This window comes from Marmota flaviventris, chromosome 11 (assembly GCF_047511675.1).
Source record: "Marmota flaviventris isolate mMarFla1 chromosome 11, mMarFla1.hap1, whole genome shotgun sequence".
In the NCBI taxonomy this organism is placed as follows: Eukaryota; Metazoa; Chordata; class Mammalia; order Rodentia; family Sciuridae; genus Marmota; species Marmota flaviventris.
Window position 1 is genome coordinate 59,670,368 of NC_092508.1, and position 17,023 is coordinate 59,687,390.

The 17,023-nt window shown below is 39.2% G+C and overlaps 1 protein-coding gene across 2 annotated transcripts in view; it reads right to left on the bottom strand.

Annotated features, from left to right (window-relative positions):
• Itga6 (integrin subunit alpha 6) overlaps nucleotides 1-17,023 on the bottom strand; it is a 78,866-nt gene that overhangs the window by 33,870 nt on the left and 27,973 nt on the right. For both annotated transcript variants that reach the window (XM_027946071.2, XM_027946072.3), the window contains exons 2-9: nucleotides 11,072-11,196; nucleotides 9,299-9,378; nucleotides 7,297-7,552; nucleotides 5,564-5,695; nucleotides 2,262-2,472; nucleotides 1,292-1,485; nucleotides 1,074-1,162; nucleotides 532-650 (exon numbers count right to left, since the gene is read on the bottom strand). In XM_027946071.2, the coding sequence (XP_027801872.2) occupies nucleotides 532-650; nucleotides 1,074-1,162; nucleotides 1,292-1,485; nucleotides 2,262-2,472; nucleotides 5,564-5,695; nucleotides 7,297-7,552; nucleotides 9,299-9,378; nucleotides 11,072-11,196 (1,206 nt within the window). The remainder of the gene's footprint in view (nucleotides 1-531; nucleotides 651-1,073; nucleotides 1,163-1,291; nucleotides 1,486-2,261; nucleotides 2,473-5,563; nucleotides 5,696-7,296; nucleotides 7,553-9,298; nucleotides 9,379-11,071; nucleotides 11,197-17,023) is intronic.

Sequence of the window (17,023 nt, forward strand, 5' to 3'; positions counted from 1 at the left end):
GACCAATGACAGTGTGGTTCAATAAATCATGAATCTGGCATGGGAGGCCTCCCAAGCTGTTAATTTCATTTTAGAAAAGCACTCCCTGGTATGGGGGAAGTCCTCTATGCAGCATGAGTGGACAAAAGCAGGTTACAGGCAATATGTACATTATGATCTCAAGTTGGTAAATATATATATCCCACCAGGAAATAAGACTAAAATCATATGTTTGGAGTTCAAGAATGAATAGTGAATTTGTAGGGTATTTTTGTTCTTTACTTTTTTTGTACTGTCAAATGTTTTGTTTTGTTTTTGCATCAAAAGAAAGGTTTCAAAGGTGTATTTATAGTTCAAAATGAACAGGATATTACAGAAGTAATTCTATGATGATATTATACCCAGCTCAAAAGAAAAAGGAAACATCTTTAAAATTTATACAAGCTGTTGCCTTTAAGCATGAGTATTACAAATTTCAATTTAAAAGGTCAAAACCTGATATAGAAGAACTTGATTATAGAACATCCTTAACCAAAGTTAAAGAAAACAAACCTGAAAATAGCTACTGAATCTGAGAGGGAACCAACAGCAACATCAGGATAGGAATTTCTATCAAGATCCATATTTCCAGCAATTGAATATCCAAAAGAAGGTGTTGTACCCTCAAGAACCTGAAATACAAAGGACATCAGAATGGATACCAAGCCACCAGAAATGAGCTGATTATCTATGCTTTGAAAAAAGACACGCAAGTTCTTTTTTGAACTGAAGTTCGAGTTCACTTATGCTTTATATTAAATTATAAATAAATTACAAATACACATATAATACTTCATACATTTTATTTCATAAGACTCATGATTTACACAGTATCTCAAAGGATAAAAGAGCAAATTTTTATGTCTATTTTACTACATTAAGTCAATCAGAGCAATGCAAATCACTCCTCCCTACCTTAATATTTTTTAAAAAAAGAAAAATTCATACTATTACAGACTAGTAAGTAGAACAATTCACTTAAACGTAAATATTACAAGGCCAGAAGTCTTGGGTCAACTTTTTGCTGAGACTCCACTTATAGAAATCCAGGTTACCTGTGTTGGTTTGGTATTTATTCCATTTGCGGATCCATGATAGATAAAAACCTTCCCCAAATCATCATAGGGAGCTCCAACTGCAATATCTGTCGACAACACCACAGTTTTACCAACACTCCAGTACAATGTTTTTAAAATAAGAAGACACAAACATTCATTGAAATAACCAAATAATCCACCTATAAATCATTACCATCTCATAATTTGTTATCTACCTGGATAGCCATCTTGATTAATATCTCCAATATTTTTTACTGCAATGCCAAACATAGAATCTTTGGTTCCATTAAGACGAATTGGCTTGACATTATTCCATCTGCCTTGCTGGTTAATGTAGACATACACTGCACCTCCAACTTCTCCATCTCTGTCAAAATACTGTGGGGCTCCAATTACTATATCTTGCCACCTAAGAACATGAGGGGAAAGAACTATGAACCATTGGCTAACAGACCTGTAAGCCTGGGGAGAATACAAGCAGCCCAGTATTAAGGACAAACAAAAAGATAAAATAAGACCTCAAATCAAGATTTATGTAACACCAGTTAAAACATTTTAAAGAAAAATCAAAGTAGCCTATAATAATTACCCCAAGAAAAGTATTAAAGGTAAAAACTCAAAGTCACTTCCTCAAGTTACAACAGTACAGCAGGATTCCCAGCAAAGATCTCACTACTTCACACCTGTCTACCTGGCACCAGTTACCACAGATTATTTACATATTGACTTTGTCACCAGTCCCTATTTTTTGGGTGGTGGTGGGAGGTGCTGGGTATTAAACCCAGGAGCCTGTGAGGGCTCCAATACTGAGCTGCACCCAGGCTACTAATCCCCACCTTCAAGGAGACATTCTGGATGCTCTATGGCCCCTTAGGAAACCACAGAACAGAATCATGTAGATGTAATTTTCTGAGTTAATTATTTTTTCAAGTTTTAATTCTCATGAACCCACGTTTCCAAGACATGAGTAAACACTGAGCATTAAACGTGTAATCCTACACCCTGGGTAGGATAATGAATATCTGCTGCCATACAAATGATGAAGATGGGGTGGGATGGTAAAAATCTAGCAGCAGATACAATCTTTACACCCACTAACCTAAAAGGATGACTGTTCTTAAGAATTACAAAAGGTGGTAAAAGTAGCCACGATTCCCAGCATAAAATCACCTCCTACTTCCTTACCCGTCTTTGTTGAGGTCCACCACTGCCACGTCATAGCCAAATGAAGAGGCCAGACCTTCTCCATCAAATATGTGCTCGGGGAGAAGATGTGCAGACTTCATGTCTCTTTTTAGCAAAACCACAGCTCCACTGTGATTGGCTCTTGGTGCACCAGACACAAAAGTGATCTCATCTTTAGAAACAATACCTTTCCCTGAGTCCAAAGAAAAGCCTAGAAAAACAAAATAGAACCTCTGGCATCAATCCTGTATTTCAGGAAGTATATGGCACTGGTAAATTCCATCATTACCTTCTCCTCTGGCTTCCCACCCAGCTCTCCTCCTGACTATCCTCCAGCTACCATATTTATAATGGGAGTTAGAGAGCTGAGATATTTGACACTAGAACAAAGTACTAGGGCTACTTCTCTGCTTTCTGAGTTTTTAGGACTTTTAAAGAAAAGTGCCTATGTTATTTAGCATTTGTGTAATTTGAATTATGAAGTATTCGTGTATCTTAAGAATCAGTTCAAATCCTACTTTAATATTAAAACTGATAAAAGGACAGCAACCCATATACTCATCATCCATGTTCATCAATCTCCTTGGTAATCAGGCAAGAAAAAATGCCAGCATCATTAATAGACCATAGATAGCACTGCATTATTTTGGATGAACTTAATTCTCAGACACAAGCATGCAAACAAAACCATGACTGATGATACACAGTATTTGAGAACCTACTGTGAACAATAGAGGTGAGTAAATTGTCACTGGTATCAATTACATTCTTGCTCAAAGGGCAGAAAATGTTGAAATACTGAATTATAAAGCATCAGGTAGGATGTCAGATTACAAAAGCTGAGATTTGCTGGCCAGCAAAAATAAATGGCCATATCAAACTTCTTAAAATTAAGCAAATCTTTCTATATAAGGGTGAGGCAGATGTAGAAAAATATAAGCTCACCCTTCCTGTAGGACTTTATTCCTGAAAAGCTTCACCACTACTGTTGCAGTTCTCAAATTGTGAGTTGAAAAATATGATGAGCCACAAGTTTAGAATAGGGTGATATAATTGAATCCAGCTCTGAAAACCATCTGGCAGCAGAGCCTCAACCAATGGCATGCTTTTTGTGTGTGCTTCACTTGAAATGAAATAGAAAATAAAAAGATTTATGCTCTGTATGGATCAAAAAAATTTTTAAATGACCATGACCAAGACAATTTATTTGTCATCTCAGAGGTCACAAACCTAGGTAGCTATTCATCATCACATCGGGGGATGTGTCAGGCTGCTCCCTGGGAGGCCGTGTTTTATAAACAAACTGATCGGGATCTGTATAGGAAATGCTGGTCAAAAACAGCAGGCCTGTACACATGCACGGGATGGAAGAGATTGAAGAAAAAATCATTATGCTTGGTAAGAGGCAGGAGCACCGCTGCCATTCTGGCTGGCGGATAAGGCTGCTACCATATCCAGTGAGCTACCCTCCCAGCCAGCTCCCCAGACCTCAGGCAGATCCACTGTATTCCCATTCTTCTCTTCAACCACAGCTTCACACACAAGTAAAATGGAATAATACCAACTGATTTCTTTCTCAGACATTCATATTGGAGGAAATCCATTCTAAAGGTGGCAAACGTGTTTAAGAAAAAATGTTTCATATTTTCATATGTTCTGACAGCAACTATGTTTAAAATCCACAGGCATCTGTCATAAAAGCCCAAAATATTGGTTTCTTGACCAGAACAATTAAAATTAATACTTCTCAATCCCTAAATAATACATGTAAAGAAAGGCTGTTGGTTAACACAACCATAAATAAAATATTGTTTTGTTGCTACTCACCTTGAGGGCTTTTACCTTGAAAACCCACTTTTTTTTTTTTTATTTTTTTTTTTATTTTTTTATTGTTGGCTGTTCAAACCCACTTTTAATACTTGAGGCTACAAACCCTTGACACCCCCCGACCCAGCTCCCTTCCTGTCCTGCGAGGACACTAGTAGACTATTCACATGACCAGCTGCTCCCCAGCTTCCTCATTGTCAGGAGGATTTCTTGTCTTGACTGAGGGATTACTTATGTGGTGGCCTTGGGTTAGAAAATTAAGCTCCCTGAGCCACAGTTTCACTCAGCAGTTAAAAAAAAAAAGAAGAAGAAGAGGAGGAGGAGGAGGAAGAAGAGGAAGAAGAAGAAGAAAAGGGGACGGGGACAGTAATACTTATTCATAGATATATAAGGCACTGCATATAGCACACAAGAGGCTTTTAACAGAAAGCATAATTTTCCTCTTCTTTTACACCTTCATAGCAAGTTTTTCTTCGGGAAAAGAACGACATATCAAAAGTATTAATTCATAGTACCATTCATACATATTTATGCCATTAGAACAACTTAGGTATGTCTACTAGCACATTGTTTCAAATTATTTATGTACCATACTCTAGGATTTTTTCCTTATTTTTAACCTTCCATTGTTTCAATAATATCTCTAGCATCTGGGTACTTTGTCTTTTTTTCTTTTTTTTTTTCAAAATAGGTTACTATTCAGGTTTAGAAGATTTTTTACATTTTTTCCAAGAAATGCGCAGTAATTATTCTTTATGTCAACTCATCCCAAGAATTAAAGCTTTTAAAAGCCTTTGTGTAATTACCATAATGCACAGGAATAATTTAGAACGCCCATTAGTAATGCAAACAAGCCTCAGGAGTTAAGGAATTGGCACTTAGATACAATCCGGGTGTCCTCTGAGCTGCTTTTGCAGTCCCGCCCACCCTCAGCCCAGAAGGCCTTGTGCCACCCGCCAGAGCCCTGTGACATAGGAGCTCCAATCCAGACGCAAGGGCCAACCCCTGAAGAATGGCAATCACAGAGGAAGGAACTGGAGGTCTCGACCTACCACTTATGAGTAACTTTGTAAGTTAGTTCTTAAGAGCATCTCCAGAGGAAAGGCCTCAAAGGCAGAGGGAAGGCAGATGGGCCTACTGTGAACACCCAGGCCACATTTTCTCTTGGCCACATGAATGGCCTGCCTCAGGCCACCACTGGTTCAGGAGACAAACTTCAAAGTGATAGAATGGATGGTTTGAGATGATGGCAAGTTTTTTTCTCCCCTCTTTGAGGGAGCCCAGATCAGAAGGGAAGGTTCCCAGGCAGTCAGGTTACCTACAGATCACCAAGACTTATTAAGCTCCAGCAACTGCAGCCAAGGCCCCTAGCTCCTCCTGTCCTATCTCAGCCTATAAGGGCAGGGACCCAGAGCCCACTGAAGGAGAATCGCAGTGTCTGAAAAGGTAGGCATGCCACCTACACTCATTCCTACCTAAATAACTGTTAGCAGGAACAGGAACGAGACTTTCATCATGGTCAGTCTCTCCACCAACTTCATAAGGCCCATCTTCAAAGATGTTCATGTCAAAAAAAGTATTATTCTTTTGCTCTACTCGAACAATCCCTAAAGGAATGAAATGGTGAAACAACAACAAAAAGAATGAAGATGAAACAAAATAAAATAATGGTTCCTAATAAACACGCCCCCCCATGTTATCAGAGAGAACAGGTAGAAAAGGTTAGAGGAAGAAAAGGAAGAGGAAAGACATGACCTTAAAGGTTGTTAGATATGTTCATGTAAATTTTTATGTGAATGAAATCTGTTCTAGTAATTGGAAAAATGCCCCATGCATTTTAATGAACCATCTTTATAATGCGATGAAATTAGATGAAAAATGTAATGTTCATGCTTAGTCAACAAAAATCTTTACAGAAAACTAATTTTTTAAATGATACGAACTTGATATAAATGATATTTTATGTTCTCTATAATCCTAAATTAATTTTGCTTTTCTATAATGTAAAAGTATGATATATTGGATCATTTCTTTATATTGCTTGAACTGAAATTTCATCCAAAAAATTATTGCAGTTATTATAAAGTTTTCATACAGTAAATACACAACTTTTTAAAAAAATGCCAATATTTTAAACCAGAATGGGTAAAGCAGATAAGATATATTTACCATGAGTTAAAATACATAGTTGGCAGGTGTTTTCACTGTTTTGTTTGTTCGATGGTCCTAGGGATTGAACCCAGGGCTTCATACATAGTAGGCAAGTGCTTTACGTTGGAGAAACGTTCCCATCTCTTCTTGCTAAAATAAAGCTATTTCTAAATCCAACGTGTCATTTCAATTAGGTCAAAGCAACCTGATGATTTGTCTCATGAAAGACTCTTTTTGGGGGCACAGTGGGCACAGGAAATTACTCTCCAAGGTTACAATGACAGACACACAGAGGACATGTGCTCAAGCATCACTTGCGATTGTAAATAAAACTTGGAAAAATTTTTTAATGGAAAAGGGAAAATTTTTCTATGCCTTTCTTAACTGTAAAAATGTTACACAATTTTAAATAAATTTCTCAAAAAAAAGTTTAATGTCCGAATCAGATGCATCATGCTTTTTAAAAATATATATATAGCAATTTTCTATAGTGGCTTAATTTGTTCAGAGAAGTTAAACTTTATCACAGGAAGTGACCAGGTGTATCCACTCAGAAAATGTGGGTATTTTCATCTTTTCCTACCAGTGTCTCCTTTTACTCCTTATAATAAACAATATCATTAAACAACTAACAATTTTTATTAGTAAAACAAGGTCATCTGAGACAATGTATAATGAAAGAAATGTTCCTATTTTCCAACTGTTATTGGTATCCACCACTTGATTCTTTTCAGTTTTCAGATCACTTAAAATGAAAACTAGTTTCATGAAATAGACAAATATAAAATAATAAAAGTGACTTATGTTAATTACTCTATTACATTAGAAAAACGTTAACTACTCACACTAATGTAGCATACTAACTAGAAGAGGGAAAAATGTAGACATTTTCTTTATTCGTTCTTAATCATATTAGACATTTCAACATCCTAATCCTTTTTTATAATACATAAATGCCTTATAACACATTTTAACTTGAAATATACTAAATGTGATGCACATTATAGGAATTATACAGACATTCTAATATCCGTTTCTGTAAATATAAACACCATACCTTTCCAGTTATAAGTACCCGGGGCTCCAAACACAATGTAATGAAAGTCTTTAGTAAAAGTAGCTGCTACACCTTGCTGGCAAGAACCAAACTTTTCATGGCCTCTTAATCGACCATCACAAAAACTCCAGTCTCCTCCATCCATATCATCTTCAATTTTAAGATTCTGACTCAGGACATAACACCTCCCAAAGATGTCTCGAGACTCCTGCTTTGTGTTAACATGTTGCCTTTTTTCATATCGATGAGCACATGTCTGCAAACACATGGAATAAAGTAGCTCATTCATGTCTATATACCTTGTTTTAGAAAAAAAAAAAATGTTGAAAAAACTGTCAATAATAAAGAGGTCAATTCTAAATAGGATGATTAAACATGTCCTCTTCCTAGGATCAAATTCCAAATCAGCAAATCTTCCCCAAAATGGTACTAAAGAGTCTATTAACAAAAATAGAAGGAGGAGGATTTCTGCTTATTCTCACTCAGAATAATGCTTCAATCCAAATATTGAATGCCAGAGTATCCACAGGCAATTTGTCTGTAAATTTACTTGTCACATAAACAAAGAGAAACACTTTCCTGCTTCATTTTCTTAACTTAATTGGCTTTTAGTGACTAAGAAACTTCTACATCAGTGTGAAAATAATTACATTCTGGAAGAAAGAAATCATGGACTTGTTTTCAAAAGAATCAAGCAAACACAGCTAAAACAAAGATATTTTCTTTTTACCTACACTATTTCCTTCTAATAAGTCCTAATTTACACTCTGCATTCTGAGATTATTTCTGGGAGTATGACTATTTTAAAAAGGCAGAGAGAATTATCTTACCAGAAGAGATGAAATAATCTCTATAATCTCTACAGGGTATTCTACATAACATAATCTGGGTATCTGAAAAATATTTTACAATACCCAAGACAATTTCCCATAATTCACGCCTTAACTATAAAAATTCAGTGTTCATTAAAATGTTAATTTTTCTCATTTTCTGTATAAATTTTGCTATAGCAATCAGATTTTGAAAGTAAGACAAAAAGATCTTCATATCCTAATGTGGAAGCAGTTCCAAGGCCACCTAGCATAATCCATCTAACAGACTCTCTTTTCTTTGCTACAACTTCTATTGGAAGAAGTTCAATGTTAATGGCTGGGAAATAAGATGTCCTCCAAAAGCTCCTATATTAATGCAGGAGATGAAATGACTGGATTATGAGAGCTGCATCTAATTAATGGATCACTCCATTTCACGGATTAATGATTTGAACGAATTGCTCGGTGGTTACTATAGGCACATGGAATGTAACTAGAGGATGTGGGTCACTGGGGGCATTCCTTGGGGGTTATATATTTTGTCCGTGGCTCCTCCACTTCTCTCTCAGCTTCCCACCACCATGAGCTGAGCAGCTTCTTTCTGCCACATACTTCTCTCATGATGTTCTGCCTCATCTGGGACCCAAAGCAATGGAGTCAGCCAATTATGGACTGAACCTCTGAAATCATGAGCCAAAATAAACTTCCTCCTCTAAGGAACTTCCTCCTTGTTCTTGTCAAATATTTTGGTCACAGCAACAAAAAACTGAATAACACATTCAGAATAAACAAGAGTTTAAAATTACCTGATATTACTTTTCAAGATCATTCCCACATTTTTTATAACTTATCTATAAAAACTAGAATATTCCTACGACAGAAACCACGTCTAGTTTTGTTTTGCTTTTTGTTTATGACCATCTAGAGTTTTAGGAATACTTAGTAAAGGTTCATTGATAAGTTCTTTGAATCTGAAAGTTTGTATGACTTTGATCAAAGCGCATCAGGAAGCACAGGGAAAATGATGGTTGGTTTCTTCTTGAAATCACTTCCTGCTATAATGTAGGAAGTTTGCTATAATGTGCATCTCCAGAGGTAGGGGCTCTGCCTGTGTTTTCCACTGCTGTAAGCCCAGCGCTATCACATAGCAGGCATTACAACACTGGAATTAACTATTTCTTGGCACTTACCACCACTTTGCCCCCTGGACCTTGACTCTGGACAGTGACCCCCATCCATTGATCTTCCTTGCTTTCTGAGGTAGGGTCAGCTGTGGGAAGCAAGACAGGTTATATAGACTCAGATTATAAAATAACAGATGAACAAAAATACAAGAAACCGTTTCCAAATTGCCTTAACTCCAAGTCTAGCTACTCATTAAATTTAGTCAATACAGAAAAATGATTTTTCATCTCAAGAAAACAGAGAAATTGTTATTGGTAAGAATGTATCATAAGCTTCTATAGATAGGGGCATAGCTCAGTGGCAAAGTACAAGCCTGGTAATGCATAGGCTTGTACTTTGATCCCCCACACTGCAAAAAAAATAATAATAAAAATAAAAATTTTATACATAAAAGACATCTCTCTATATGATGGCCCATGTTACCCAACAATTCCCTTTGCCCTCCCTTGAAACCCAAGGCCCTGCATATAGAAAGGTTTTGAAAATTGCATGGCTAAGGAGTAGCCCTAAAAGCAATAATGTAAACTCCAGACTCCAAAGTCCTGTTCCATTCAAACTAACAAAAAGTTGGTGCTTCTCTATGTACTCCTCATTTTTACAAAATAGCATGAATTATCCTTTTCTTTACTAGAGACAAAGATAAGGCACCAGATTCACTCACATTTGACAAGTGAAATCTTTCACAAGTACCAAGAAGAGAGAGAGGTACTTTTTTAGCCAGAAAAAAGAAAAAGCACAAATACCACCATGTGGTCATTTCAGCATCAACTCAAACCCACATGTTATGACCCTATATCCAGATTTCTGTCTCTTTCAATGAGAAGCAAGACAGGCACAACCTTTAATCCTACATCATTACAAAAAGTATAAAAACTAGACACCTTTACATAGACAGAAAGAAAAGTGCCAAAATATTAAAGAGTATACTAAATACTGAGGTTACCAGTATATCTTGATTTTTTGCTTTATATGTCTATGTATTTTACAAGTTTTTCTATTATTAGGATCTATTTTTTAATCAGTAAAATAAAACACCAAATGCTATTCCTATAAGATAAAGAAGAGAACATAAGCATGAATCTATATATTCATTTAGAATGAGCACATTAAATTAGGTTTGGCAGGAGCATCTCAGTACATTAATGGCTCTGCTCAACCAGTTAAATTAAATGTTAACATGGTCTACATGATGGCAGCTTCTAGACACCCAGAATCCTCAAAAACAAGTCTATGAGAGTGTAGGACATATTTTATCCATGTTAGTCAGCCCTGAGAGTGGTCTGATATTTAAAATAATCTTTTTCAGGGCTGAGGATGTAGCTTACTGGCAGAATGCTTACCTGGTATATGTGAGGCCCTGGGTTAGGTTTCCAGCACCATAAAAAAATAAAAAATTTAAAAGTCTTTCTCCCAAATATTTTCAACAACAAGTGATAACTTTTGGCTGTTTGGGTACAAGACATACACAATGAATTTTCTTCACTGTTATAAATTTAGCGTTCCAACAGCCTCCTGCAGAACTTCAATATAGCACTAGGTGGCAATGGCAACACATGGTAAGAGTTAAGGAACCAGGATTAGAGGACACAGCAAAAATGCCTCATCCCAGTGTGAGCCAGAAAGTAAATATTTTCAGGGCAAATAAAAAAGTCAGGACCAGAGGTCCTCTCTGCAAGAATAAATGCTTGCATCCTCTCCTTTCCTTCCTCATGAAAAGAGCAAGTAGGGTGCAGGCTGGGGTGGCCAAATGAATACCAAGTGAGGGCAGAAGAACCCACCATCGTTATCAAATTCAATCCGCGTGCAAGGTCCTCGGGAGGTGATGTCACAGCTGTACAGGCCTCCAGTCCTGTTGGCCCTCTGCAGCGGGAGGGCTTCTGCCCGAGGTGCTCCCACCAGCAACCTGGTGATGAAACAGAATTTGAGGACCTCAATTGAATACACATTTAATAATTCAACATGTCAGAAGGCAGAGCTATTGGGATTATTCTTTGTCAGGGGCTCCGTGAATTCTCAGCCAGAGAGAATTCTCAGTCCTGGTTCACACAGCACAAATACACATGACACAGTAAGGCAAAGGAAGAGGGGTCTCAAAACAAAGGGGAAATAAGACTGTCTGTCACAGTGTCAGCAACTCCTGCCAGGTATGATTCTGGTGTTTAGGATACTTTTCAAGAATATGACCTCTGCACCTGAGCCAAGGATGGCATAGGCAACTCGACAGAACAACCCACACCAGCAACCCATTTAATAAGCAATGACATGTCAATCCTGACCCTGCGTATTCCTGAAGTACTTTTCAACAGTAAAGTACTAGACTGTGACTAGACTCTAGACCTTTAGTTTATCTATTGACTTTGCATAAGATACAACTCAATTAAATTACTCTTTTGCAGCCTCAGCCTCTTTCAATTTTTTTTTTCCCTTCCCCAGCTCTCCTGGGGTGTGATTAACAAATAGAAACTGCATTTATTTAAGGTGCAAACTTGATGTTTTGTCCTCCTAAGTAACTTATTGCACTCTCGTCTTCCCATAGGAGCTCCTCCACCACCATCAGTTCTCCCACAAAGGATTAGGGATGAATTGGGGAATGCCAGGAGGAGAGATATTCCTTCTCTTGCTCATCTGTGTTCCTATTAAGAGGGCCCTCAATTGAAACCCACAATCCTTAAAACTTTACTATTTCACAGCCAGAAGGTTCTTCACTCACCATTGGTTTATAATCTTTGGGGTCTGCCAGACTAATGGAACAACTAGGAGAATAAATAGGAAGAAAAACCAAGGACTGAAAGTTCTGTAAATAAGGCTGGATCTGGGAAAGAGCTGGGAACAGAAATGTACAAACAACAAACTCTCAGAACAGAAAGCAAGCCACTCCTGGCCTTCAAGAGGCCCACAAACTCAGGTGCAAAAGGAAAACAAAACACAATCCAAACCCAATAAAGGACTTGATTTTTTTTGTTTGTTTGTTTTTGTTTTTCTTTAAACTGATACAATGCAGCTGGTGCAGCAGGAGGCAAGTACACTTGGAAACCCGGCTGCCGGTGGGGGTGCATCCTGCCTAAGGAGGCTCAGTGAGGAGACCCAGGGTTGCCCTTCCTCCCACATCCCAGCCTCCACCTCTAAGCCATCCCTTTTTGAAAGAATGAAAGAATACACATCAAGGTACAGAAATGAAGCAGAAACTTAAGAGACCAGTCAGTGACTTTGGTGCTAAAAACTTCTCACTAGAAGGCAGAAACAAGGATGGGCTGCCAAGGTCTGCTGAGGTCCACCCCACATCTATCCCACTCATGTTGCTCCTGACCCTGCAAGTTTGGTCAATGGCACTTGTGGGGATGGAACCTGTGCCAGATCAGAACGGGGTAAGCAAGGGGATGGCACATTGACTCTGCAAGCCCTGATTTTACAGAGGGAGAAACGGAGGTCTGGTGGGAGGTTCATCACTCTGCCCATATGATCTCATAGCTACTTGGCAGATGTGGACAAAATTACCTGGGGCAATGTCTCCATTCCTTTAGAATGCTTCCTAGCTAGGAAACAAATCTCAGGATTTTAAGGAGTTCACAACCAGTTGAGAGGGCACAATTTATACCAATGAAACCCTGAAACAAGAACTCTTCCGTATATTGACAGATTTAAAACTAAACCCTGACAAGTTGAGGGAAGGAAGAATCAGCATTACTGCAACTACAGGGGTAAAGGTAACCAACTGCCAGAAGGACGCTATAAAAAAGCAGCCCAGGAGGCCCAATGTTTTTACTGTGTCTTCTCTAGCAACTTCCTCTTCTTTCCCACACCCAAGGAGGCTCCTAAGCTACCTAAGGCAGGCAGGAGGCTGGTTATTTCCATTCACCCCATTTGCTCATTCATTCACTTACTCATTCAACAAACACTCACCAAGAGCCCTCAAGTTGAATAAGGAATGGCATCCACCCCTCAAACTCTTGGTCTGGAGACCTTGAATCCATATATAGGACACTAAACCACAGGGAGGTAGAGGACATAACAGAGTGCTGCCCCACTAACACCTGCCTGGGAGGAAGAGTGTCACCAAGAGATGACAGCAGAGCTGCAGGTGGCCAGGTGAGGAGCACAGCACAGCAAAGGATGTAGGGGAAAGCACTAGAAGAAACAGAGAAGTGGGACACAGTGGCATGACAAGCCTGGGGTGGGGATGGGCAGCCTGGTGGGCAGAACTCTGGCCCAGGGGAGAAGGGTCAGAGGGTGAACAGCAGAGCCCCAGGCTTCCACTATCTCTCCTTCTGGTGCCCTGCGAGGAACAAGGGATCCAAGGCTTCCCGAGCTGTGGAGGTTCAAAAGCTGCTTCAAGGGAGAGTCCTTCAGGGCTTCCTCTGGCCCTTTTCTCCTTGGTACCTCTAACCCTCAACATGTTCCCTCTACCCTGAAGGCCAACATGTATGTATGGAGCAGCACAGGCATCTAACTCGAATGCACAGGCTGGATTCAGGGGCTGTAGTGAGAAGAGTTCCCATGTACCAGTGCCAAGCTCTTGCAGACAGGTCCTCCCATTTTACATGTGGAGGCTCCTGCAGACGAAAGTACAGGATACAGAAGGAAGCATCAGGGCGGTTTGGGGGATAGAGACAACAAATTCAAAAAGACAACTCTACAAAATAGGGCAATGTATCTATGGGGAATGATGTTAGCTGTCAAAGTCCAGACACATCCTCATCCCACCTTCATGCAGTCTACCCGGGGTGCAGGAGGACAGGTGCTTCACCGCCTTTGGCAAATCCCCTGGTGGTCGTAGGAGGAAGAGTGGATGTGGACGGCAGAGGGCACCCTGCTCTGATGCAACCCTTGCCAAGGGACCACTGCACTGACCAGGTAGAATCTGAGTCATAGGAAAGCGAGGCCACAACATGATGGAAGAACATGGTAACCCCAACCACGCTCAGCAAGTGGTAGGGCCTTAATCCCCAAAGCTGCCCTTTCTGGCTCAGAAAATAAACAAGGGCTCTTAATTGTGCTTTGAACCAGCCTTAAATGCAGGAGGTCACTGTCCATTAGCTAAAGCTATATTTGGCAGGAACAAGAAAATAAGCAAAAAATAGAGCTGTGTCTAAACAATGACACCAGGGAACAAACTACTCACTTGCTAATCTAAGTCATTTAGGACCTGGGTGCTGGTCTAAGCTGTTCAGCATAGCTTACCTCCTGAGCCAGCAGAGTGCAGGTACAGAAGGGACAGCCCACCAGAAAGGGACTCTCAGCCCATGCCAAAATGCCATATCAGCTCAAATCCCAGCTTTCTTCCCTCTCCATCCAGTACCCTTTGATGCCAAGTGCTGGGCCCCAGGCTGCCCAGGTAGTTCACTGTGAGAACCAGGTGCTCTCTGGGTACCACCAGGATGCCCGGCAACTCTCCTGGGACCATCCTGTTCAGAACATTCTCTTAGGCAGCCACACTCATTACTGACCCTTCCAGAGCAGAGGGAGGAAGTCAGAGCTAGTACCAGCTCTACATTCAGAGCAACAGGCCCAAGGGATGTGAGTCACACCTTTGTAGGGAAGTGGTGGAAGTTAACAAAATAGCAACGAACAAGTCCATTCCCATACCAGGTCACAAAATAAAATTTATAAAAATGAAGGGCTAACATCTGGGTTTGAACGAAGATCATTTCAGACACCAAAAGGAATAGGAAAGATCACTTTCCAGGTTGCTTTCAATACAGCTAAGGGACCATCACCCCTACTAAAGCTGTGCTGAAATAAAAAGTGCCTAGGGATTTCAACATATAGGAAATCCACATAAAAGAAAAAGACTCAGAATTTGCAAAAACACAATGTCATCTTTAAAGGTAAGAAATAAATCTAGAAAATAAAATGCACCAAAGTCTAACTATACCCATATGACAGTAAGTGATAGGTATGATATGAATTCAAGTATTTGGGATCTCGATTAGAAGTCTTGGCACAAAGGTTCAGGACCCATCACACCATGCTATTAACAGTGTTATTTCAAAATCTTCAAGTAAGCCAGCCTTCTGTTCATATATTCAAATCCTCTCCCAAGGAGAGCTGAATTATTTTTGCCCACCTACTTCAATCATTAGTTCTAAACACTGGGGCACTTTTAAAAAGTCAAAGGACTTTGCTTTATTGTCTTTGGCAGTAATTCATTTCCTCAAGGATTAAAGATTCTGCCTCTAGCTATGCAACTTTGTCCCAGGAAATGTGAAATATCACTTCATTAGAACAAGGACACTATTATTGCATAATCTGAAACACAGCACCTTAGTTCATCTAAATTATGACCTGAAAAATTAGAAGATGGCATTACTGTTGGTAATCTCTCATATGAAACCCATCTTCAGACTCAGTATTTAATATCTGGTAAAGTAATAAACATCAATTATAAGAAATAAAAAATAAAGAAGTTTTGGTGGAAAGCAACAGATTCCAAACTCATTATCTGAAGCTCTACTCTCTAGGTGAATCTCATTTTTTATTCTGGGCTTAATTCTTTTTAACTCTAGATTATGTTTATTTCTTGATTTATCAGTTTTAGGCAATAACAGTTTGCCCCACAAAATGAGAATGGAAGAACTTTCATACACTCAATTCTATTTGCTACTCTAATTTTTAAATACTTAAACTTCTATCTTCTCTTCAACATTTTTTTTTTAACCTCAGGATACCATTTTATTTACTTACAATTTTAAGTCGTTCCAAAAAAATGTATATTTTTAAATTTGGAGGCGAAAAAGAAAATACATTTCCTTCACTTCATGTTCTTTAGCCCTTCAACATTTAACAAAAAACACCACTCCCCAGTTGGGACGTCAAAACTATCAGCATTTTGACCCTTTCCTCTATACTTTCCTCTTGGTTTCTCCAAGTCCTACCATCTGTCAGCTCCCCTTTTACACACCATGAGAGCTATCACTATTTGTACCTTCCAACCACAATCATCTACTTTTACATACCCAGTTAAGTATTATTCAGTGTTGAACCAAATTATCCAGATTATCCTCTTTCCATCTAAGGCCAGTATTGCACACCCTGACCTCAACATCCTATCAACTGCTTGGTGTCCTTCACCTTTGGACCATGACTTCTACTTTTCTTGGCGTTTCTCATTGCTTTTCTTTTTTCCTACATTGTTTGCTTTTACTCAAGCTCTATCTTCTTTCTGCTCCCAATCACACCTTGTATTAAATTGAGACTTCATCTTAACCCTCTCAGAGTCTTGGAACCTTCTGTTATGACCTAAGACAGATTGGCCTTCAAGGTCTGCTATATAAAATGAAGCTAAAGCACCTTCCCTGCTATCCAGGAGTAATCTGCTTTGACCTGGGATCCCATGTTTTCCTCTTGTTTGTTTTAAATATCATCTTAATAGTATATGATAAGTAAACCAAGTCTTTTTTTTGGGGGGGGGAGGCAGAGCTGGGGATGGAATCCAGAGCCTTGTACATGCTAGCTAGGCAAGTGTTCTTCCACTGAGCTGCACTCCCAGCTCTGACCCTTTATTCTGCTCCACCACCGGGTTGAGAGTTTGGGTGTAGCCAACATGGAGGAAGACACTTCTCCAGAACCCTGATGATTCTATTCTGGCATCCAGTGTGGCCAGTGAAATTTCTGCTGCTTGGCATTCCTTTGAGGGCAACTTTTCCACTTTACCCCAGGTGTCCTGGACAGCTTTACAGTGGTGAGCCTTTATTCACATATTTCACACTGCAGGCCAAGGACATTAATTTCTA